The sequence below is a fragment of the Erinaceus europaeus genome, chromosome 7, assembly GCF_950295315.1.
Source record: "Erinaceus europaeus chromosome 7, mEriEur2.1, whole genome shotgun sequence".
Lineage (NCBI taxonomy): Eukaryota > Metazoa > Chordata > Mammalia > Eulipotyphla > Erinaceidae > Erinaceus > Erinaceus europaeus.
The window spans coordinates 28,166,844-28,191,895 of NC_080168.1; the positions used below are offsets into that span (position 1 = coordinate 28,166,844).

General features: G+C 42.2%; 3 protein-coding genes and 2 non-coding genes across 7 annotated transcripts in view; 2 read left to right on the forward strand and 3 right to left on the reverse strand.

The window, feature by feature from the left end:
• The window catches only part of CMKLR2 (chemerin chemokine-like receptor 2), a 58,888-nt gene extending 49,947 nt beyond the window's left edge, over positions 1-8,941 (forward strand). For all 3 annotated transcript variants that reach the window (XM_060194057.1, XM_060194058.1, XM_060194060.1), the window contains exon 2: positions 6,024-8,941. In XM_060194057.1, the coding sequence (XP_060050040.1) occupies positions 6,051-7,121 (1,071 nt within the window). In that variant the 5' untranslated portion in view covers positions 6,024-6,050 and the 3' untranslated portion in view covers positions 7,122-8,941. The remainder of the gene's footprint in view (positions 1-6,023) is intronic.
• Positions 8,942-16,909: 7,968 nt separating this feature from the next.
• EEF1B2 (eukaryotic translation elongation factor 1 beta 2) lies at positions 16,910-19,937 on the reverse strand. The gene is made up of 6 exons (XM_007520192.3): positions 19,752-19,937; positions 18,954-19,076; positions 18,027-18,153; positions 17,714-17,780; positions 17,221-17,346; positions 16,910-17,107 (listed from the first exon to the last, which is right to left on the reverse strand). Exons 1-6 carry the CDS (start codon positions 19,829-19,831, stop codon positions 16,953-16,955), a joined length of 678 nt encoding a protein of 225 aa, XP_007520254.1. The 5' UTR covers positions 19,832-19,937; the 3' UTR covers positions 16,910-16,952.
• LOC132539682 (small nucleolar RNA SNORA41) lies at positions 17,453-17,587 on the reverse strand. The gene has a single exon (XR_009551011.1). It is a non-coding gene; the product is annotated as a small nucleolar RNA SNORA41 (small nucleolar RNA).
• Positions 17,853-17,930, reverse strand: LOC132539672 (small nucleolar RNA SNORD51). The gene has a single exon (XR_009551002.1). It is a non-coding gene; the product is annotated as a small nucleolar RNA SNORD51 (small nucleolar RNA).
• Positions 19,938-20,371: 434 nt separating the features above from the next.
• Positions 20,372-25,052, forward strand: part of NDUFS1 (NADH:ubiquinone oxidoreductase core subunit S1) — a 39,184-nt gene continuing 34,503 nt past the window's right edge. Inside the window, exons 1-4 of the mRNA XM_060194061.1 lie at positions 20,372-20,541; positions 22,572-22,636; positions 23,644-23,735; positions 24,523-24,630. Coding sequence (XP_060050044.1) covers positions 22,576-22,636; positions 23,644-23,735; positions 24,523-24,630 — 261 coding nt within the window. The 5' untranslated portion in view covers positions 20,372-20,541; positions 22,572-22,575. The remainder of the gene's footprint in view (positions 20,542-22,571; positions 22,637-23,643; positions 23,736-24,522; positions 24,631-25,052) is intronic.

Here is a 25,052-nt window from a genome sequence, read left to right on the forward strand (position 1 = left end):
TATAGCAGGCCTAGAAAACAAATATGATTAGTTTCTAGACATCTGGGTAAACTGAAGTGAGCTTTGGAAGCATAATTAGATCTGGAGGTGCCCGTAAACTGAAAAGCAATATATAAACATGGCAATAGTTAAACGTGAACATGCCCTAAGGGTTAACTGCGTCTGATCAAAGACTCAGAAGGTCAGTTGTTGATTTCTGCCTTGCTTTATTCTGTTCTCCTTCCCCTCACCATCACCTCCACACAAATAACTGCTCTGGAGGACCTAGTGAGGGTTGTATTGTTATATAGAAAACTGAGAAATGTTATGCATGTACAAACTATTATATTTACTATTGAATGTAAAACATTCATTCCCCAATAAAGAAATTTAAAAAAAATAAATAACTGCTCTGAGTTATGGTGAGGCAAAGAAAGATTTCTTTTGCCTTTTCTCTTCTCTTCTTTTCTTTTCCTTTCTTTCCTTTTCTTTTCTCTTTGCCTTTAAGGTTATTGCTGGGTCTCAGTGCCTACACTATCAATCCATTGCTCCTGGAGGCCACTTTTTCCCCATTTTTGTTCCCCTTGTTGCTCTTGTTGTTATTGCTGTTGTTGTTGGATAGGACAGAGAGAAATTGAGAGAGGAGAGGAAGACAGAGAGGGAGAGAGAAAGATAGACACCTGCAGACCTGCTTCACCGCTAGTGAAGCATCACTTCCTGCAGGTGGGGTGCTGGGGGCTTGAACTTGGATCCTTGCTCTGGTCCTTGTGCTTCGTGCCATGTGTGTTTAACCCGCTGCGCTGCCGCCTGACCCCCAGGGGTAGATTTCTAGCTTCTATTTCTGATGAAAGACTCAGGTGGGCAGATTTGGACTCATCTTAAAGATCTTTCTCCAAGTCTGATTTAATCCTTGCATCTATCTAGCTGGAAGGAATAAGATCCCAGAACTATAGGGATAGACCAAAAAGAAAGAAGTCAATTCTTGCTCACTGGGGCACACACAAAGGAAAGATATGGTGTCAAGGAAGAAGCCAAGATCCTGAAGACAGACAGTGGGTCAAGGTCAGAGAGATTCTGTCGGGGACATTGACTCAGGGCTGAACTAACAAACTCTCACCTTAGGCTTTAAAATTACATTTGTTTGGAAGGATGTGAAATTTCACCCCAGAGACAAGTTACAGTCTTGTAAAATCACATTTCCTCAATAAAATCAATTAAAATAGAAATTACATTTTGTTCTAGAGAGAATTCGTTATGGTGCCAACAATTTACTGAGCTCGTGCTAAGCATCTAGATTATACTAAGACTTGTATTCAGCCCTGTAGGGACAGAGATGGTTCTGTTCTCAAGTTCACAGTTTGGTAGCACAGAAGTTGAAGATGAGTCAATGACAACACAGTGAATTAAGTACAACAAGGAAACTATAGGCAAGGGTAAATGACATAATGGTTATGCAAAAAGACCTTCTTGCCTGAGGTTACAAAGTCCCAAGTTCAAGCCCCCGCCCCACCAAAAGCCAGAGCTGAGCAGTGCTGTGGTTAAAAAAAAAAAAAAAGGAAAGAGGCAGCAAAAAAAAAAAAAGGAAAGAAAGAGAAAAGTATAACTGAAGAAGGAATGCTCTATTAGTTAAGAACTGATCCTGGGGGAGTTGAGCGGTAGCGCAGCAGGTTAAGCACGAGTGGCACAAAGCACAAGGACCGGGGGAAGGATCTCGGTTCAAACTCCCAGGTCCCCACCTGCAGGGGAGTCGCTTCACAAGTGGTGAAGTAGGTCTGCAGGTGTCTATCTTTCTCTCCTCCTCTCTGTCTTCCCTCCTCTCTCCATTTCTCTCTGTCCTATCCAACAATGATGACATCAATCACAACTACAATAATAACTACAACAATAAAACAAAAGGGGCAACAAAAGGGAATAAATAAATTTTTTTTTAAAAAAAAAGAAAGAACTGATCCTAGGGTGAGCAGGTGGTGGTACACCAGGTTAAGTGCACGTATGACTATGCCCAAGGACCCAGGTTCGAGTCTCCACTCCCCACCTGCAAAAGGAATGCTTCACAAGTAATGAAGCAAGTCTGTAGATGTCTGTCTTTCTCTCTACCTCTCTTTTATTTGTTTGTTTATTAACTATTGGATAGAGACCGAGAAATTGAGAGGGGAGAAGAGACACCGGAAGCCCTGTTTCACCACTCATGAAGCTTTCTCCTTGCAGGTGGAGACCAGGGGCTTGAACCTGGGTCCTTGTGCACTGTGATATGAGCACTTAACCAGATGTGCCACCACCTGGCCCCTCTCTCTACCTCTCTATCACCCCCTTCCCTTTCAATTTTATTCTATCAAGTAAAATAGAAAGAAAAAAAAAAGGAAAAAATTGCCACCAGGAGTAGTGGATTTGTAGTGTTGGCACCAAGCCCCAGCAATAACCCTGGTGGCAATAAAATTAAATAAATAAAATTTAAAAAGAACTGATCTGGGCTTGACAGATTTCACTTTAAATCTTGACTCTCAATTATAGCTGGTGTGACGCTGTTAACTGGCTACGGAAGAAGGGCAAACGCTAGAAGAAGAAGAAGCTGGTGTGATTGTGGGAAAATAATTATGCTTTTCCAAGTTTTAGTATCTTTTTTTTTTTTAATGAAACAATGGGAGGGGGAGATAGCATAATGGTTATGCAAAGAGACTCTCATATCTGTGGCTCCAAAGTCCCAGGTTCAATCCCCCTCACTACCATAAATCAGAGCTGAGCAGTGCTCTGGTGGTGAAAAAAAAAAAAAAGGAAATGGGAATAATGGTACCGCCTATTTCACAGCATTCTTTTTTAAAAAATATTTTATTTATTCCCTTTTGTTGCCCTTGTTGTTTTTTATAGTTGTTATTATTGTTGTTGTTATTGATGTCATCACTGTTGGATAGGAAAGAGAGAAAGATAGACACCTGCAAACCTGCTTCACCGCCTGTGAAGCGACTCCCCTGCAGGTGGGGAGCCAGGGGCTTGAACCGGGATCCTTCAGCCAGTCCTTGTGGTTCAAGGTCCTTGTGGTTCACGCCACGTGCGCTTAACCGGCTGCCCTACCGCCCAGCTCCCCTTCATTCTTATGGGAATTAAATGAGAGTATATATACCTAATAAAATCCAAGTTATTTGTACTAATAACACCAATTATTGTTATAAATTATGTGAGGGTGTGATCCCAAGAAAAGGGAGACTTTGAGCTGAATATTGAAAAATTAAGAAGTTGGCTGGGTCTGGGGTTAGGAAATTACTAATGAACTGTTTTTGTTTGTAAACCATACCCTGCCAGATGCTCAAAACGGGAAATCCACGGCTAGTTTTTTGACCTCTTCATTTTAGCCCTACAGTAACCTGAAGTCTTAAATTAATGCTTGTAACTCCATAAAATGAATATAACTTTAGTCTGTTCTCTAGTTGACTTTGAATAGTAAAACGAACATAATACAAAAATGAAACTGAAGTTAAAATTGTACCCAGTAAATTGTTTTGATTGACAAATTAACACTTAAGTCTTCTTAAGTGTTAATTTGAAATGAGGGAAATGAGTCTTGTTAGGAGAATTTAAAAAGATGTGTGTGAGGAGACCACAAAAGAAAATTTAGTTGGGCTGGGAGGTAGTGCACCTGGTGAGGTGCACATGTTACCATGAGCAAGGAGCCAGGCTCAAGCCCCCATCCTCATCTGCAGGGGGAGAGCTTCACAAGTGTTTAATTAATAAGCAAGCAGTGCTGCAGGTATCTCTCTGTATCTCTCTCCCTCTCTCTCCTCCTTCCTTCTCAATTTTCCTGTGTTCTATCAAAGAAAGATAAAAAATCTTTTAAATAACAGAAAACTTACTTTTGTCAAAATAATACTAGATAAAATTTATATGAATGGATATAAACAAAATAAAATTAACTAATCAAGCAAATATTTTTATTAATAAATTATAGTGGAAAGGAAATTAAATTAACTCAAAACAAAGTAATTTTAAAGCTTTATATGTTTATTAATGAGGGAAGAGAAGGAAAGAGAACCTGGGTATATGTGATGCCAGGGATCAAACTCATGTTTGATCAAACTCATGATCAAACCTCATGTTTCAGAATCCAGCACTTGTGGTTTGGGAGGTGGCGCAGTGGATAAAGCACTGGACTCTCAAGCATGAGGTCCCAAGTTCAATGCCTGGCAGCACATGTCAGTGATGTCGGGTTCTTTCTCTCTCTCTCCTATCTTTCTCATTGATAAATAAATAAAATATTTAAAACAGAGAGAGAGAAAGAGAGAGAGAGAGAGAGAGAGGAAGAGAGAGAGAATCCAGCAGTGTATCCACTGTGCCGCCTCCCAGACTGTAAGATTACAATTTAAATAAAGATTAACGGTGCTTCTTAGGAAGATGATATAGATATTAAATAATTAAAGCCAATTGAATCCGAAAACTACCTTTGGTTGAAAAGTTCCCCATTAAAATATTTAAAAAAAAAAAAAAAAAGTAGTCTGGGAGGTGGCGCAGTGGATAAAGCATCAGACTCTCAAGCATGAGGTCCTCACTTCAATCCCTGGCTGCACATGTACCAAAGTGATGTCTGGTTCTTTCTCTTTCCTCCTATGCTTTTCATAAATAAATAAATAAATAAATAAATAAATAAAATCTTTTAAAAAATAAAAGAAAAATCCCCCATGTTGATATAATTCTAGTGAACATGTTTGCATTCATAAATATAGAATCAAAACATTCATTACAGCAAAATAATGAGTCAAATCCTCCAGTCCTTGACTATAACCCAAGATAGATGACTTGAAGCAGTGGAACTGTTTTTCTGTAGCTTAAGAAGATAACATAGGGGAGTCAGATGGTAATGCAGTGGGTTAAGTGCAGGTGGCGCAAAGCACAAGGACCAGCATAAAGATCCCAGTTCGAGCTCCCAGCTCCCCACCTGCAGGGAAGTCGCGAAGTAGGTCTGCAGGTATCTCTTTCTTTTTTTTTTTTGCAGGTATCTTTCTCTCCCGCTCTCTGTCTTCCCCTCCTCTCTCCATTTCTCTGTCCTATTCAACGACGACATCAATAACAACAATAATTACAACAATAAAAAAGGGCAACAAAAGGGAATGAATGGATGAATGAATGAATGAATGAATGAATAAATAAATAAATATAACATAGGTTTGGAAGTCAATACTACATGTTTGTATCTGTTTTCTTTTGCATTTTCCGTAAAATAGTAAAGCATAGTGGAAACTAGTAAATGTTAGATCTGAGATTCTCTTCAGTAAATCCTTATAGCTTTATGAACAGAGTAACTGCATCTACAGAGTTCATCACTTTAGGCTGGCACTAAACTGAACTTTCCAAAAATGAACTCATACCATTTTGAGAATAGTCAGTGTGAAACTGGGGATCTGTTAAACATCTTGAGTTCAACTGCAAGTCTTAACAAAAAATGTACTGTTAAATATATATATATGTATATATATATATATATATATACACACACCTATATATACTGTTTTCTATTCATAAGAAGAAATATCTATCTTGTTATTTTTTTAGTTATTTTTTAAAAATTTTATTGATTTAATTATGATCAATAAGTCCACTGGATAAGAGGGGTATAATTTCGTACAGTTCCCACCACCAGAATTCTCCATCCTACCTCCTCCATTGGAAGCTTTCCTATTCCTTATCCCTCTGGGAGTATGGACCCAGGATCATTATGGGGTGCAGAACGTGAAAGGTCTGGCTTCTGTAACTGATTTTCTGCTGGACATTGGCGTTGACAGGTCGATCCACACTCCCAGTCTGTCTCTCTCTTTCCCTACTGGGGCAGGGCTCTGGGGAGGCAGAGCTCCAGGACACATTGGTGAGGTTGGCACTGCTCAGCTCTGGCTTATGGTGGTGCTGGGGGTTGAACCTGGGACCTTTAGACATGAAAGTCTTTTTTGCATAACCATTATGCTACCTCCCAAGCCCAAGAGAAAATATTCTTATCTACTTTATCATTCACTGGGTATGTCTTCTTTAAATTGTTTTCTTTCTTTTTAAATTTGCTTCTATAGATTTCCTCAGTCACCCTTGGGAAAGTCATGGAAGCCCTAGAGGAAACATTATTTGAAGAATTTGATAACTACTCCTATGGCATCGATTATTACTCTACAGAATCTAACTCAGAGGAAAAAGCTCACCTGGGAGTTGTCCACTGTATCTCCCTGGCGTTATGCTGCTTGGCCTTTGTTCTGGGCATTCCAGGTAATGCCATTGTCATTTGGTTCACCGGATTCAAGTGGAAGAAGACAGTCAGCACAATGTGGTTCCTTAACCTGGCAATTGCAGATTTTATTTTTCTTCTCTTCTTGCCCCTCTACATCTCCTATGTGGCCATGAATTTCCACTGGCCCTTTGGCCTCTGGTTGTGCAAAGTCAACTCCTTCATAGCTCAGTTGAATATGTTTGCCAGCGTTTTCTTCCTGACTGTGATAAGCCTGGACCGCTATGTTCACTTGATCTATCCTGTCTTATCGCATCAGCACCGAACCCTAAGGAATTCACTGATCGTAGTTGTACTCATTTGGCTTCTGGCTTTTTTAATGGGTGGTCCTACCCTATACTTTCGGGACATTGTGGTGTTTAATAACCACATTATTTGCTATAACAATTTCCATGAACATGATTCCGACCTCATTTTGTTGAGACACCACGTTCTTACTTGGATGAAAGTTATCATTGGGTACTTGTTGCCGTTACTGACAATGAGCATTTGCTATGTGTCTCTCGTCTTGAAGATGAAGAAGCGAAGCACCCTGATGACCAGTAAACATTTCTGGACCATCCTCGCTGTGGTCGTGGCTTTTTTAATCTGCTGGACTCCCTACCACCTGTTCAGCATTTGGGAGCTCATTATTCACCACAATGTCTATTTCCAGCAGGTACTGAAGGCTGGAATCCCGCTCTCAACTGGCTTGGCATTCCTCAACAGTTGTTTGAACCCCATCCTTTATGTCCTGATTAGTAAGAAGTTCCAAGCCCGTTTTCGGGCATCCGTTGCTGAGATACTGAAGTACACACTGTGGGAAGTTAGCTGTTCTGGCACAGTGAGTGAACAGCTCCGGAACTCTGAAACCAAGAACCTGTGTCTCCTGGAAACAGTCGTGAGTTAGTTCTCTTCTCCAAATCATGGTTATCCTTTTGTCTTGGCCTCTCAAGAGATATTTTCAGATCTCTTGATCCCAAAATATACAGCTGACTCTATCTTCTTGTTTTGGTCAGTCTATTGGTAGTATTTTTGTGTGGATTAAAGAAAAATTGAGAATGAACATTTTTTTTTCAGCAACTAAAACTATCCATGTCATTCTTACAAATTATACTGCAACAGATTAGTCACCCATGTTGAGGTAATTATCAAATTATTATTTTTTTAATCTTAATACTTTTTTAATAATACTTGGGAACTCATGTCTCATGAGACATGTATGATTAACTAATTGCAAAAATGTCAAAATATCTGTTAGAGCTCCCTTTCATGCTGTATGAGTAACCTAGTCTTTAAAAGCAAATATATTTCACTTCTGCCATGTAATATTATATATACATTTATGAGTTATAGTAATAGTTGGTCATATTAATTTAAAGCTCTGCTCCACTCAACTAAATAAGCTGCCTCCAAAATCTAATTGCTTAAAATAATAATTTTATCACCGTTATTATTGTTAGTATTAATTAACCAATATTAACTAATTCTGAGAGTCATGAGTTCAAACAAAGCACAGAGGAGAGATTTGTGTACAGAGCATCAAATTGACAGGGATAACCCAAATGGCTAGAATCTGGAATATCTGGGTATCGACTGAGCAGATCTCTGCTCTCTTCCTTCCTCCTTTTAACTCTCTTCAATCTCCCTTTGTCCCCCTTTCCCACTTCTTTCTGTCGGACAGCCCCCCAGCTCTGCTCCATCGCTGATACTATGGTCTATTTACATAATCATTGTTTTGCCTGAGCCCCACCCTACCTGCAGGGTATTAATTAATCCCACCAGTTAAAACCCTCACAACAGTTGCTATGGAAGCTTTCTACCTTCGCGCTCTTTCCTTTTCTCCATCCCCTTTCCAAGCCATTTCCTTTTCCGACTTGCCACTTCCATTTCAAAAGATATAAAGTCTGATCAATAAAGATGCATTGCATTCCCGCTCCACCACGAGTTCCTGGTGCCTCTCCTGCAGCGTCGCTGAGTAAGCAGCAGCCCAGAGAGCACATGGCCAGAAGAAACACCCTCATGCTAGCCCGGCACTTTCTATCTCCATACAGTTATTCCAACATGGGCACTTCATAGTAGCAAGCTTTTTCATTTAGCATCTTAGAACTTCAATATGCTTATGCTTCCAGTTCTCATAAAGGCTATGTATGCCTGACAAGGAAAGGGAACAGAACTCCCATCACTCAACTTGGATATGCTCCCATCTTTAATCCTTGATACCCTTGTAGGTATGGTAGATGGGAGGAGTTCTGGGTATGTGCAAGTATGTATAAGATTTCGGGGAGCTGGGCAGTGGCACAGCAGATTAAGCGCACATGGAGGAAAGCACACGGACCAGCATCAGGATCCCAGTTTGAGTCCCCAGCTCCTCACCTACAGGGGTTTTTCTTCACAGGCAGTGAAGCAGGTCTGCAGGTGTCTATCTTTCTTTCCCCCTCTCTGTTTTCCCCTCTTCTCTCCATTTCTCTCTGTTTTATCCAACAACAATGACAGCAATAACAACAATGATATAAACAAGGGAAAAAAATAAAAATAATAAAGTTTCTTTTCAAAAAGATATTTCTATGAATACAAAACACTGACATTCAGATAGAAGATAGGCCAGTCTAATCTCAGGAAAATAATGCATGTATTAAATATTGATGTATGTCTAACTTCTGTTCTTATATCCATATGACATAGTCAATATTGGTATAAACCAATAAAGTTATCTGAATAAGTCACTGATCTCTTCATGGTACAAATTTGTTGCGTTTTCAATGACCCTGGGTCCATGCTCCCAGAGGGATAGAGAATGGGAAAGCTATCAGGGGAAGGGGTGGGTTATGGAGATTGGGTGGTGGGAACTGTGTGGAGTTGTACCCCTCCTACCCTATGGTTTTGTTAATTAATCCTTTCTTAAATAATAATAAAAAAATTGTTGCATTTTAGACTGTAATAGCAGTTAGTAATTTGATCTTTGTTTATTTTTCTCTTTAGCAAATAAGTGAATATCTAAGAAGTATACAGAACCATGGCAGATACTGTGAGGGGTGTCAATTTTTAACTTAACAGTTAAAAAAGTGAGAGTAGTAGTCTGGGAGATTGCTCAGTGGATAAAGCATTGGACTTTCAAGCATGAGGTCCTGAGTTCAATCCCTGGCAGCACATGTACCAGAATGATATCTGGTTCTTTCTTGTTTGATTTTTATTTTTTATTTATAAAAAGTAAGTATTCACAAAACCATAGGATAAGAGGGGTACAACTTCACACAATTCCCACCACCAGAACTCCATATCCTATCCCCTCCCCTGATAGCTTTCCTATTCTTTAACCCTCTGGGAATATGGAACCAAGGTCATTGTGGGATGCAGAAGGTAGAAGGTCTTTCTTTCTCTCTCTCTCTCTCTCTCTCTCCTCTTTTCCCATTAATAAATAAAATTTTTTTTAAAAAAGTGAGTAAATACATCTGCATTACAATAACCCTAACAACAAAGTGGGCAAAAAGTAGCAATAAGTAGCAAAAGACAGAAAAGAAAAGTATGGATTGCTCAGAGAGGAAAGTGATGGCATTCAATATGGAGGTGGAAAATCATTGTCCTTGCTTTTGGGGTTTTCTAAAGATGCTACTCTGGTGCTGGATGGTGGCACATCCAGTTGAGTGTACATATTACAGTGCACAAGGGCCCAGGTTCAAGCCCCTGGTCCCGACTTGCAGGGAAGAAGCTTCATGTGCAGTGAAAAAGTGCTACAGGTCTCTCTCCTTTTCCCTCCACTGTATCTCCCCTTCCCTCTTGATTTATGTCTCTGTCCAATAAATAAATAAATAAATAAATAAATTTTAAAAGATGCTACTCCTACCTTGTCTCTTATGAAATCTTTGTCGTTTATGAACACAAAATTCTGCTACTTGTGGGGGCTAGGTGGTGGTGCACCTGGTTAAGCACACTACAGTGAGCAAGGACCCAGGTTCAAGCCCCTGGTCCCCACCTGCAGGGAGAAAGCTTCACAAGTGGTGAAACAAAGCTGTTAAGTGTCTCTATGTCTCTCCCTCTCCCTTTCCCTTTCTCAATTATTTTTCTTTTTTTTCTTTTTCTTTTTTTTTTTACCTCCAGGGTTATTGCTGGGGCTTGGTGCCTGCACCATGAATCCACTGCTCCTGGAGGCCATTTTCCCCCCTTTTGTTGCCCTTTGTTGTTGTAGCCTCCTTGCAGTTATTATAGTTATTGTTGCTGTCGTTCGTTGTTGGATAGGACAGAGAGAAATGGAGAGAGGAAGGGAAGACAGAGAGGGGGAGAGAAAGACACCTGCAGACCTGCTTTACCGCCTGTGAAGCGACTCCTCTGCAGGTGGGGAGCCGGGGGATCTAACCGGGATCCTTATACCAGTCCTTGCCCTTTGCGCCACGTGCACTTAACCCGCTGCGCTACCTCCTGACCCCCTCAATTTCTTATTTTTACGCAATAATAAACAAGGATCAAAAGTTAAAAAAAAAAAGACTCTGCTACTTAGTACAATTTTTTTCTTTTTTCCTCCAGGGTTATTGCTGGGCTCGGTGCCTGCACCATGAATCCACCGCTCCTGGAGGCCATTTTTCCCCCTTTTGTTGCCCTTGTTGTAGCCTCCTTGTGGTTATTATTATTGCCATTGTTGATGTTGTTCGTTGTTGGATAGGACAGAGAGAAATGGAGAAAGGAGGGGAAGACAGAGAGGGGGAGAGAAAGATAGACACCTGTAGACCTGCTTCACCACCTGTGAAGCGACTCCCCTGCAGGCGGGGAGCCGGGGGCTCGAACTGAGATCCCTAATCCGGTCCTGCGCTCTGCCCCATATGCGCTTAACCCATTGCGCCACCGCCCAACCCTCTACTTAGTACAATAAAAAAAAAAATTTTAGAGCTTCATTGAATAATTTTTTTTTACCACTTCCATCACCAAAGGTCTATTTCCCCAAAAGCTATATATACAAACACTGATTCTAAGGGATAGGTGTACCCTGTGATTATAGCTGCTTTATTCACAATAGCAAGAACTTGGAAACGACCAAAATGCCCTTTGACAGATGACTGGGGAAAAAAAGTTATGGGATAGATACTCAACAGAGTATTATTTAGCAATTTTAAAAAAGATGTTATTGTGTTATTTGGGATAAAGTGGATGGGATTAGAGAAGCTTATGCTCAGTGAATCAAGGAAGGAGGTGAAGGACAACTACAGAATGGATTCACTCATATGCGGGATATGGAGAATTGAGCATGCAAATGGGAAAAAAAAATCAACCCCATGCCTAAGACTGGGAGAACTAGAGTGGTAATCTGTGGGGGGTGGGGGGGGCACGTGGGGATGGGGACACAGACCTTGCTGCAATTTTTTTATTAAGAAAGTTATTATCTATTTTTTATTTTTTTATCTTTATTTATTGGATAGAGAAAGCCAAAAATCAAGAGGGAAGGGGGCTATAGAGAGGGAGAGAGACAGACACCTGCAGCCCTGCTTCACCACTTGCAAAGCTTTCCCCCTGCAGGTAGGGACTGGGGGCTTGAACCCTGGTTCTTGCACTCTATAATTGTGTGCTTAACCAGGTGCGCCACCACCCGGGCTCCTGAAATTTTTAAAACATTCAATTTTCTATAATTTCCTGATTTTACTGTCCGAGTTGTAAGGGAAGCCATGCCATTTCTTGAATCAATAACCTTTTATTATTTTTAAAAAATTTAGTATCATTACTGGGGCTCAGTGCCTATACTATGAATATACTGCTCCTGGTGGCAATATTTTCCTCCCCCCCCTTTTTTTTTTGGATAGGACAGAGAGAAATTGAGAGGGGAGGGAAAGACAGAGAGGAGGAGAGAAAGATAGACACCTTCAGACCTGCTTGTGAAGCAACCCCCCTGCAGGTGGAGAGCTAGGGGTTCAAACCGGAGTCCTTGAGCCAGTCCTTGTGCTTCATATAATGTCAAGTCTTTTTTTAAAGTTGTGTTTAATGAGACAGAAGGAGAGGTCAGAGCTAACTCTGGCTGGCATAAGCAGTGCTGGATCTCAAACTCAAGACCTCACATTACCCTTTGACATCACCTCCTGAGTTACTAGCCCACTTTTAAATCAGTAATTATCTTTTTTTTAACTAGTTACATTATAAATTTTATTTTTACCTTTAAACGTTTTCATAGTTAACTCATTATAGATTTTTTTTATTATTTTAAAAAGGAGACATTAACAAGACCGTAGGATAAGAGGGGTACAACTCCACACAATTCCCACCACCAGATCTCCATATCCCATCCCCTCGCCTGATAGCTTTCCTATTCTTTATCCCTCTGGGAGTATGGACCCAAGGTCATTGTGGGGTACAGAAGGTGGAAGGTCTGGCTTCTGTAATTGCTTCCCTGCTGAACATGGGCGTTGACTGGTCGATCCATACTCCCAGCCTGTCTCTCTCTTTCCCTAATAGGGTGGGTCTCTGGGGAAGCGGAGCTCCAGGTCTTATCAACATTTTGATTCAATTATTTGGTACTCAGCCTCATAAATATGTCAATCTGTAGAAAGTTTAGGCTACTGTTCACTAGCTCCCATAGTTTTTCTTTGTATTGCAATGAAAAGGATTATTCCAGTTTGTAGGCTTTTTTGGTTTTTCAGAACTATATGTGCTGCCCTCTGCTGGTAAGAATGGAACTGACACCCTAAAATTACATGATTTTGAGAGTCTGGCCTTTTGCTTAGTGAACATACTTTTAATCTGCAATAAATACAGAAAAATCATTGTTGAAATTTAACTTAAAAAGGGGTTGGGGGAGTCGGGCTGTAGTGCAGCGGGTTAAGTGCAGGTGGCGCAAAGCACAAGGACCGGCATAAGGAACCCCGGCATAAGGTGGGTTCGAACCCCGGCTCCCCACCTGCAGGGGAGTCGCTTCACAGGCGGTGAAGCGTGTGCAGGTGTCTTTCTCTCCTCCTCTCTGTCTTCCCCTCCTCTCTCCATTTCTCTCTGTCCTATCCAACGACAACAACAATAATAACTACAACAATAAAACAACAAGGGCAACAAAAGGGAATAAATAAATAAAATAAATATTTTTTAAAAAGGGGCTTGGGAGCTGAAGCATGTAAAATGATTCACAGTGGGTATCTGAGAATGGGTTTCAATAATACAAGGTTTATTAGGGTGAAAAAGGCAAAATAAGCAATTATCATCAATGGTTAAGAGTACGCTAGGTCATGGGGGTCGGGCAGTAAAGCAGGTCTGCAGGTGTCTTTCTCTCCCCCCTCTCTGTCTTTCCCTCCTCTCTCCTTTTCTCTCTGTCCTGTCCAACAACGACGACATCAATAACAACAAAAATCATATCTACAACAATGAAACAAGGGCAACAAAAGGGGGGGAAAAGAAAATTAAAAAAAAAAGAGTACATGAGGTCCCTGAAATCTGAGTATAGCTAACAAAAGTTTAGTCTCACAAGATAGAGTTGTCAGCTGAGGTATAGGTTGCTCATGGCTATAGAGGGGCCTTAAAAGTTAACTAGCTAGCAGAGTCACACATGTTCAGTTCCCAGGAGAAGTAGCCATGGCGGATACCTGGAGGACCTCTGCCCAGATGCTTCTGACCAGGAGAAGCAGCAGCGGCAAAGAGAGACCTGCTCCAAGTCAGTGCTTTTAATACATTCCCTTCTCTGCCACACCTCCTCAGGCTGACATCATTCATATGCTAACAGTCCCAAAGTCCTGTTGGGGGGTCATAACAAATTAAACTTCTGTCATAAAAAATTTAAAAAATCCCTCGGGAGTTGGGTGGTAGCGCAGCCAGTTAAGCGCAGGTGGTGCAAAGCCCAAGGACCAGCGTAAAGGGCCTGGTTCAAGTGGTCCGGGAGGTGGCGCAGTGGATAAAGCACTGGATTCTAATGAGGTCCTGAGTTTGATCTCCAGCAACACATGTACCAGAGAGTGATGTCTGGTTCTTTCTCTCCTCCTATCTCTAATAAATAAATAATTTTTTAAAAAAAGATCCCGGTCAAGCCCCCCGGATCCCCACCTGCCAGGGAGTCGTTTCACAGGCAGTGAAGCAGGTCTGTAGGTGTCTTTCTCTCTCCCTGTCTTCCCCTCCTCTCTCCATTTCTCTCTGTCCTATCCAACAACAACAACATCAATAACAACAACAATAATAAACTACAACAACAATAAAAAACAAGGGCAACAAAAGGGAATAAATATTTTTTTAAATCCCTCAAAGGAGTCACATTATAAAAGGAAGAGATGGTGTGGCCTAGCTAAAACATTGGGCTCTCAAGCATGAAGTCCCATACTGATGCTCTGGAAAGAGAGAGAAAAGTTCAGGGAGTTGGCCAGTAGCACAGCCGGTTAAGCGCAGGTGGTGCAAAGCACGAAGAGCAGAGTAAGGATCCTAGTGCGAGCCCCAGGTCCCCACCTGCAGTGTCTTTCTCTCGCCCTCTGTCTTCCCCTCCTCTCTCCATCCTATCCAACAATGATGACATCAATAATAATTACAACTATAAAACAAGGGCAACAAAGAGGAATAAATATATATAGAAATGTTCAAGTCTATGAAAAATCTGACCTCACTTGATTTTTCTGGTCTACAAAAACTACAAAATACTGACCTTTAAAAATCGTCCATTTCCTGGCCAGTGAAATAGTTCAGCGTGCTACTTTGCCATGTGTGCAGCCTGGCCCGGTTCCCACCGTACTGAGGATGCTTTGGTGCTGTTATCTGTATTCTCTTCCTCTACCAAAATAACTAGGAGTGAGTTGTTTTGCATCCCTGGATCATGGGGAGATGAGAGATTGTACCTGTGCATCAACTGTACTGTAAATCATTAACTCCTCCCAGTAAACTTATTTCAAACTGTTCTTATAAAATTCCTAGAAATACAATTGAATGTCAAGTGTCCCAAACGAACTAAAACGTGTATTGGCATTATCTACCACTTAACTCCCCTCACTTGATGGCATCTGCCTGCAGCACTACACAGCGCAGCTAGCCTATCTCACTCTACAGCTGACTAGACTAAGACTGACTCCAGGTTAAGGTCACATTTCTGAGCTACAAAGAGGTACCTAATTAAACCGGTTCATCTAGATTGTCTCGTTCTGGAGCCAGGGAGACAGGACAGCAGGAAAGGCGTCAGACTTCTTATCCAATGGTGCCCAGGGTACCAGGACTTCAATGTTTGAAGACCCAGAGTGCCAGAGTGATAATCTAGTTTTCTCCCCTAAGGTTTTTATTTGTTTGTTTGTTTGTTTTACTAGAGTACTGCCCAGCTCTGGTTTATGGTGGTGCAGGGGATTGAACCTGGGACATTGGAGCCTCAGGCATAACCATTATGCTATCTACCCCTGCCCTCTCCTTAAATCTTAAAAACAAAAGCAACCCAGGGTTGGGTGGTGGCATACTAGGTTAAGCAGTTTTGAAACGAAGGATACACACAAGGCATGAGGTTAAGAGGCCCGTTTCCTACCTGCTTCACAAGTTAAGCAGGTCAGTTGTCTTTTTCTCCATCTCCTCCTCCCCTTTCGATTTCTGTTCTACCTAATAAAATGGAAAAAATGGCTGCCAAGAGCACTGGATTCAGTTAGGCACTCAGCACCCCACAATAACCCTAGAGGGTGTTTCCTATGATGCCCCATCAACATTGTGTTTTTGGCTCTCATTAAATTGTTGTGAAGACTTAGGTCTTTCCCCTGGAATGTTATGGGGGGGGGGGGGAAGCAAGCTTTAAGTTTGTCTTGGCACAACTCTAGTTCTGGCCTGGTTTCCTTCCTTTGGGGGTTAGATGAAAAAAATTGCAATGTTTTGGTGACAAATTATGTAGCCCCCTCCCCCAATTTAAGGATTAACTTGATTATTCAACTAGAAAAATGGCCTTGTGAGGCCAGGCAGTGCTACACTTTACCAATGTACACAATTATCAGGAGCTAGATTCAAGCCCCAAGTCTCCACCTGGAGGGAGTCAAACAGTGCTGTCTTTCTTGCAAGTAAAGCAAAAAAGGCCACCAGGATTCAGTGTAGGTACCGCACCGAGCAAGTCTTAGGGCCAGAAACAGCTCTGCTTTCCCTCTTCGAAACTGTGTAACCTGGCAAAACCCTATCTCAATCATATACCCATGGTTAATTATTTGGAGATGTCGTGTCCAACTTTTTTTTTCTTCCCTCCAGGGTTATTGCTGGGCTCAGTGCCTGCACCATGAATCCACTGCTCCTGGAGGCCATTTTTCCCTTTTGTTGGAGCCTCATTGTGGTTATTATTGTCCTTGTTGATGTTGTTCATTGTTGGATAGGACAGAGAGAAATGGAGAGAGGAGGAGAAGACAAGAGAGGGAGAAAGATAGATACCTACAGACCTGTTTCACCGCCTGTGAAGCAACTCCCCTGCAGGTGGGGAGCCGGGGGCTCAAACCGGGATCCTTATGCCGGTCCCTGCACTTTGCGCCACATGTGCGTAACCCACTGCGCCACCGCCCAACCCCCAGTGTCCAACTTTTTAAAAAATGTTTGTTTCAAGGGAGTAAATATCAAGGAAGAATATATCACACATATATCCTTCTCCTCCTTGTGTACCCCATACAGAATTTTGGTCCATATTTTAAGAGGGAATAAAAATAGGGAAACTTCCAATGGAGGGGATGGGACATGGAACTCTGGTGGTGGGGACTGTGTGGAATTATACCTGTTACTTATTACTGAAACACTAAAAAAAGAATCAAGAGCCAAGACTTTCAACCTTTTATTTAGGATTCTTAAGTGACGGTTGCTTTTAGATCTTGTTGAAAGCGGCCACATCCATAGACTGCACGTAGTCCTCAAAAGCAGTAATCTGCTCCTCCAGCATATCTGTTCCAACCTTATCATCTTCAACCACACACTGTATTTGGAGTTTTTTAATTCCATACCCCACTGGAACCAGTTTAGCTAAAAAGACAAAAGCTTAGTTAGTAAAGTGCTGTTGGTTATAGCTTAAAACACACCCAAGAACTGACTGCAAACCACACATGGCCATTTCTAAAAATAAAGGCTAAACTTACAAGAGCCCCAAACCAAGCCATCTGCTTGAATGCTTCTAACACATTCTTCCAATTTCTTCATATCAGTTTCATCATCCCAAGGTTTCACATCTAATAAGATGGACGACTTGGCAACAAGTGCAGGTTCTGAAAATATACAAGGAAATAGCATTATTCAAATAGCTTGTCTTCACCCCAATCCAAGACATCTAACAAATCAGTTTATTCTGAATGAACTATCTTGTTGGTTGCACCCTGTTTGTCACACACATGTCCACTTTCTGTTTTGCTAAGAAAGAGGCATTTCAATTGTGTTAACAGTTTATTTTCCACAGAGGAATGCCACAACTGCTACCATAAGAACAGCTGCAGACCAGTAGCTGTGGGAGTTTTATGAAGACCCACCTCAAGGGCTTCAAAACACAATATGTCATTCTATTCAACTAATGAGGAAACGATCTCAAATGGTGTATTGGGTCAAGTCTTAGAATTATTCAGTCATTAAATGACCTACTTTTGGCTTTCTTTGATTCATACTGTGCAAGGCGTTCTTCTCTTAGTCTCTTTGCTTCTTCGCTTTCCTGTAAAGAGAAATCGAAAAATATTTCAAAGCTGGTCATTTCCCAGTAGAAACCTTATGGGGTTGTCACACTGAACATCATCAGAAAAAAGCAAATCCATCACGAGCTCAGCCGAAAGATGGTGATTTGTTTTATTCATCATGTAGTCAGTGAGACTTTACAAAAGCCTTAAGTTTAGTGGTTGACCCAAGATCCAAATACTGAGCCCAATGCACTCAAACAAAACACACATGAATTATGCCATACCTCTTCATCATCAGATCCAAAAAGATCAATATCGTCATCATCTTTACTATCTGCGACTCCACTTCCTGTGGTGTCCTCCACATTAGCTGGGCCGTACTTGCCCAATGCTTTCTTCACTCCTGGCAGACTTGAAACATTTAACATTTGATTAGTATGCTGTTCTTTTCCATACACTACATGAAAATCTGTTTTGGGAGGCCAGGTGGTGGCACATGTGGTTAAGCACACACTACAGTGTGCAAGGACTCAGGTTCAAGCCCCTGGTCCCCCACCTGCAGTGGAGAAGCTTCACAAGTGAAGCAGGGTTGCAGGTGTCTCTCTTCCTCTCAATTTCTGGCTATCTCTATCCAATAAGTACAAATAAAGTAAAACCTGTTTTCAACATTTTCCCTTTTTGAACTCAAAATTCACCCATTAACACTCCCAGATACATACTTTCATACGCTTAACTGCTCAGCCCAACAAACATTAGTAGCATGTGAGACGTTATATTCAATACTCACTATGATTTACTCTTTCAGTATGAATGTTTCTGTTTGAGATCTCATTAAGTATGCTCAGTTCCATTCTTAGTGAACTGGATTCCACTTCCCCAAACTTCCACCCTTGTAGGCAGTTTCAGAAGAATGGCCAAGAAATGAATGAATGAGCCACCCTCTCACCCCAGAGGTGGGCCCCCGGGTCAGGGTGGAGGCACACTGGCAGGGCATTGTGGGGGAAAGTTGAACTGCTGCTGTCCATGTTCTACCTGTTCTGTGGAAAAATGGAGGGCTTCAGTCTCTTGGCCTTCTAAGGTGAACAAAGAAATTCAGCTTACAATATCCCCCAATAAACCTCAAGTAGCCTGGGTTCAATTAGGTCATGTGAAGGATCCTGCCTCTAAGTTTAGGAAGCACCCTACTCTTTAGAGAGCAAGGTCCACTTTACCTGGCCTTTTCCTTTTCGAAAGACTTGATGTGGTTATACCAACGCAGGGCATGGTATAAGTCAGCAGGTGGGGGGCCGGAAACTGCTTCAAATACTGCCACGTCAGCCTGGGATGGCATATACCTGCGGGTGACACAGAAAAATAATTACACAAGGCCCCACCGAACTCGAATTGACGTTGACACTACAACTACACAAGTCCAATTAATCTATGGGTACAGGCCCCTTGGAAGCGGGGCCACATCGGCGGGTTTAAAAATATGTGCTCATTGTGGTAACGACGCTGAGTGACATAAGTCATGAGAGACAACCAGATGGTTTCACCCGTATGTGGAATCTAGAAATCCAATCCACATGGACTTGAGGGGGAAAAAAAAAAAAACCTACCACCAAACTGTTTCTTTAAAGACTTGGTAAAAGAATGGTGCTCATGTTTGGGGGAGGGACACACAGAACTTCGGTGGTGGGTGCTGTGTAATCTACTATAGATCACAAATAAAAACCGCGTTAAAAGAAGTATATGCAGTCCACAAAACACACACACTCCCATTGTGCACGCACAAGGCGAGGCGCTCAGCCCGTCCCCCTAGCTCTGTACCCTTTTTTCTAGCTCATCAACTGGCCTGCTAATCTGCTCAGGTCTCCTAGCGATGCCCCCTACTTTGCCAGCCACGAGGACCGCAGTGCAACGCAACCATTTGCCCCGCACAAGGGCGAAGGTCGGCTGCACCCACCGGGAGGCGGGAGCGCGAGGTCCGGCTCTCCTCCCGCGCCACGTGGCCCCGGCGCCCCGCTCACCCCTCGATGTAGCTCTTGTCCGCCAAGTAATCGTTGAGCACCTGGAGGCCTGCAGGGCTTTTCAGATCCCCAAAACCCATGGCGTCGGCGGAAGGCGGCGCTGACGGGCAGCAGAGGAGGAAGAGAGTAGCGAAGGCAAAACGCGCCCGACACTTGCGGGAGGAAGGGGGAAAAAAGGGCCAGGAGATGCCGGAATCTTCCTTATATAGAAGCGGGGGGGGGGGCGCGGGCGCATCCCTCTGACGCATACGGGGAAGGTCAAAGGTCAAAGTACACTCACAGTCTACCCCTTAACGTAAAAATTCGCTGGGGAGGAATTATAATGGACAACAAATTGACCCCTAGACCTTTCCTTGCGTTTGGGATTAATAAAAGACGTAGTTCTTGAGCTAGTACCTTCCACAGCCGCCGAAGTTATGAGGACCGCCCCTGAGAACACCGGAGAAGGCCGAAGACGCTCGGCCTCAGGACCGCCCAGTCACTTCCGGCGGAAATGCATGGTAGGGAGGCAGCCGTGTCCACGCCTCTTCCTCTCCGCGGCTCAGCCTTTCGCCCCGCCCTCTGTCCGGTGGACGGAAAGCGTTCCAGCCTGTCGTAAAGGGTAAAAAAAAAAAAAAAAAAAAAAGGAAAAGTCGCAGCTTCTGTTTCTGGTCCCTCCAGACTTTCCGTTCTCAGGCCGGGCTCAGGGATTTAGTGGGGGCGGCCATATTGGATATACCGCCGGGCATCCGCAGGGTCAGTGAGGTGCAGACGGGTCTGCAGAGCCACTTCGCCGGTTGCAGCGGTCAAGGTGAGCCCGTGTTTGCGTGACAAGGCTGAGATGCTTCAGACACGGGAGCTGGATTTGCTGACAAAGGTGTTTGTTTCGACCCTGGCAGCGCAGTCTCCTCTTGTCCTTGACTGGGCGCCCGTCCCCTCCGGGGCCTCCGGGGCCCCGAGAGCCGGCGGGGGCGGGGAGGCTGCTGCCACGGTCTCTGCTCGGTGGAGGAAGAAAGGCCTTTGCAGAGGGAGTGAGGGACAGGCGCCCGGACCCGGGAGGGGACTCGGGCCGGAAGCTGAGCGCTTGCCCAGATTCACACGCCCCTGGCACAGTCAGCACCTCAGAGTGGGAATGAGCCCCCTCGCCTCTGCTGCTGGTTTCTCTTTTGTCCGTGGACAGTGAAGGCTAGGACCTTTTTCTTCCTGTTTAGGTTGCGGGCACTTCAGTAACTGCAGTAAGTAATCTGGAGGCTTTATGTGTGTGTGTTTAATCACGACTGAGCCAAGTGATATAAAACAGTTTTTATAGCTTATGCGGAAGATTCAGAGATCACTTCCGGTGAAAGACACCACCGCTGTAACATCTGGACCAGATGCAGCTCCCAGCAGACTAGTCACAGGCTGAAAACACATTGCTTGTCAGATACACACACGGGACACAGTTCCTGCCAAGTGTCAATGGAAAAGATCGCATTAAAAGCTAGTCTAGGGGGTAGAAAGCACACTGGTTATGCAGAGACTTTAATGCCTGAAGCTCCAAAAATCCGAGGTCCAGTCCCTGAAACCACCATAAGCCAAAGCTGAGCAGTGATAAAATTAAAAATAAAAGCTAGCCTAAGATAGTCCTGCGAATAACGCCATGTCATTTCAAGTTTTTTATGTCGAATGCAGTAACACGAAATGTTCCTGAAGAATAAACATCTGATCTCTGTTACTCGCTCTTACTGCCCCCTCACTGTCTCTGTGCCTGAGTGTGTTTGAATCTTAGTCACTTTGTCTCTCTTATTTTATCTCCCTCTCTTGTATGTCATACTCTGTCTCCCACTGTTGCTGGTAATATGCTTTGCAGATGTTCTTTTATTCCCCCATGGAATGATGTTGCAGGTGGGTTACAAAGTTCATTCACACTTGGGCCAGGGAGCTAACATAATTATTATATTAACATAACATAATAATTATGTTAACTCCCTGTTATGCAATAATCGTTATGCCAACAGCTTTCATGCCTGAAGCTCCCAGGTCCCAGGTTCAATCCCTCACAGCATCATAAGCCAGAGCAGAGCACTTGACTGCTTAAAAAGAAAAGTTCACATTTTTTTTCCCCTCCACTTTGTAAATTTATGATTAACAGTAGGTTACAAGATTACCACACCACACCCAGCACCAGAGTCCTGTATTCCCACCTGCCAAATAAAAGCACTATAGTTCTCACAAGTCTTAGAAGCAGTTCCTTTGCTTCTATTTTTGGGTTTGTTTCAAGTTCATGTGTATCAGTTCTCTAGATTCCACATTTGAGTGAAACCATCCAGTAGTTGTCTTTCACCTTTTTACTTATTTTGCTAAGCATGCTCACCTCCAGTTCCATCATTTTGTCTAGAAGACACAATGCCATCTTTTTTGATTTTTGAGTAGTACTTCATGGAATATATCCTGTAACTTCTTTGGCCAGCCATCTGTTGATGGGCTGCATTCACTCTTTGGCTATTGTGAATAATGCAGCAGTGAACATAGGTGTGCATATGTCCCTTCAAATTAGTGTTTAAGTGTCCTTTGGATAAATATTTAAAAGTGGTATTGCTGGATCATAATATAATTTCCCTTTCCAAAACATGAAAAGACCAAGTTTATACACTTAACTTTTGCTTCTTGGCATTGTATAAGTAAATTAACCTCTCTGAGACTGGGTATTGTCACCCCTAGAACTTGAGGGAAGTTTTCAGAGGGTGTGTATATGCAATGAAATAATGTACATGAAGTGTTCTGAAAATCAGACACTACCATAATTTTATAATTACAGAGTTTTACCTGTAGTAATGTAATTCTTCTTTGTTTTATTCTTAGAAACATGTTAAGAATACCTGTAAGAAGGGCCTTAGCAGGCCTTTCAAAGTCTACTAATGGATATGGTGAGTATTTTTTTTTTCACCTTGTATTTGTGAGTACTGTATTACTGTATATCTTTATAAGTTTCATAGGTCTGTGAATTGTATCTTGACCTTAAACCCACCCCATCATTATGGGTCCATATTCCCAGGGGGATAAAGAATACAAAAGCTATCAGGAGGGGATGGGATATGGAGTTTTGGTGGTGGGAATTGTGTGGAGTTGTACCCCTCGTATCCTATGGTTTTGTCAGTGTTTCCTTTTTATAAATAAAAAAATTCTTTAAAAGAAAGAAATGAACTATGTCAAGTAGAACAATTTTTTAAATGTAATAGTACCTTTAAGTCATTCTGCTTCTGATAAGTGATCTTCCTTTAAGGATACTTCTCAGTGGTATTAAAATGTTCTCTTTAAATTACTATTAAAAGCATACACCCAGGAACGAAGCTGTGATGCACCTGCTTGAGCACACATGTTACAATGTGCAAGGACCTGGGTTCATGCCCCTGGTCCCCATTTGCAGGGGAAAAGCTTTGCGAGTGGTGAAGCAGGGCCGCAGGTGTCTCTCTGTCTCCCCTTTCCCTCTCAATTTCTGGCTGTCTATACTTAATAAATAAATAAAGATAATGAAATAAAAGGCTTTTCCAGTTTTGTGTACCAAGTAACAATGGATGTACACTTTAACAAATTTTTTTAATTATCTTTATTTATTTATAATTATGGGGGGGGGGGAGACCTGAAGCCATGCTTCACCTCTAGCAAAGCTTTCCCTCTGCAGGTGGGCAAAGCTTTCCCTTTGTAGGTGGGGACTGGGAGTTTGAACTTGGGTCCTAATGCATTGTAACATGTGCTCAACCAGGTGCACCACCTCCTGGCCCCCAAAAGCCTTTTTCTAAAGTTTTTGTCTAGAGAAGTAGAATAGAATAGTATAAGGTAAGGAAAGCTTTGACTTGTGTATTAGAATTAACTAACCTCTGCTGTAATAAATTGAAGTCTGTTCACTTTCCTATTAATTTTTTTTTATGATTAGTTCGAACAACCACCACCACTGCAAGCAACTTGATTGAAGTGTTTGTTGATGGCCAATCTGTGATGGTAGAACCAGGAACTACTGTCCTTCAAGTAGGTATATGTTTTTAAATCTGTTTTTGTCTTAACTTTCGATGCCAGTATATGTCCTTTGTTTAATACTATTTATCTCAAGATTTCTTGATACTCAGAAAAGAACTGTAGTTAGTAAAGTATAGAAAAATAAAGATTGATTTTTAAATCTTGACATTTCAAAGTGAGGTATTTATTTTTGACTTGTTTCTGACTTTCTTAATGAACTATGACAGTTTGTTTTTCAAATAAGTACCCATTAAGAAATTTGAAATTAGGGTGAAGAATGGTTATGCGAACAAACTCTTATTTCTGAGGCTCCAAAGTTGCAGGTTCAATCTCCTGAACCACCATGAGCCAGACCTGAACAGTGCTCTAGTAACAATAAGTAAATAAATAGTAAATTAATAAAAGATAAATGGAAGTAAATTTTAAAAAAGAAACTTAAAAAAAGAAATTAGAAATTATCTTTAAGTATTAGTAAAATTGAAATCACTGGGACAGGGTTGAAGGAGGAGTCTTTGTAAACTATGGTTTAGAGAATCAAGCTTTCACGAGTTTTTAGGATGCTTCATCCAGTTTCTTCCACATAAGTTGTAGGCATGCTGAGCATCCTTTCAGAGCCAGCTTCATAGCAGACAGACAGTGAGGTCAAGAGCATAGGAAGAAAATCTCTTCAGGGATGAAGAGAATGAGTGAAGATGTAAATGTAGTAAGTTAAGCAGGGGATGGCCCGTTTCCTTCTATATTTTAGCAGAACAAAGTCAAGGTAAAGATATTCTAATACAGTTTCTTTTCTCCCTCTTAGGCTTGTGAGAAGGTTGGCATGCAGATCCCTAGATTCTGTTATCATGAAAGATTGTCTGTTGCTGGAAACTGCAGGATGTGCCTTGTTGAAATTGAGAAAGCTCCTAAGGTATGACACCAAAAATCCCACACCATACTGCAGAATCTTTAAACCTTGCAGCAAACTTTTTTATTTTATTTTATTTTTGCCTCCAAGGTTATTGCTGGGGCTCAGTGCCTGCACTACGGATCCACTGCTCCTGGAGGCTATTTTTTTCCCTTTTGTTGTCCTTGTTTTATCATTGTTGTGGTTATTATTGTTATTGACGTCCTTGTTGGATAGGACAGAGAGAAATGGGAGAGAGGAGAAGACAGAGATGGGGGGGAGAGAAAGATAGACACCTGCAGACCTGCTACACCACCTGTGAAGCGACCCCCCTGCTCCCCCTGGTGGGGAGCTGGGGGCCTGAACCGGGATCCTTATACCGGTCCTTGCGCTTTGCACCATGTGCGTTTAACCTGCTGTGCTACTGCCCAACCCCCAAAAGATTG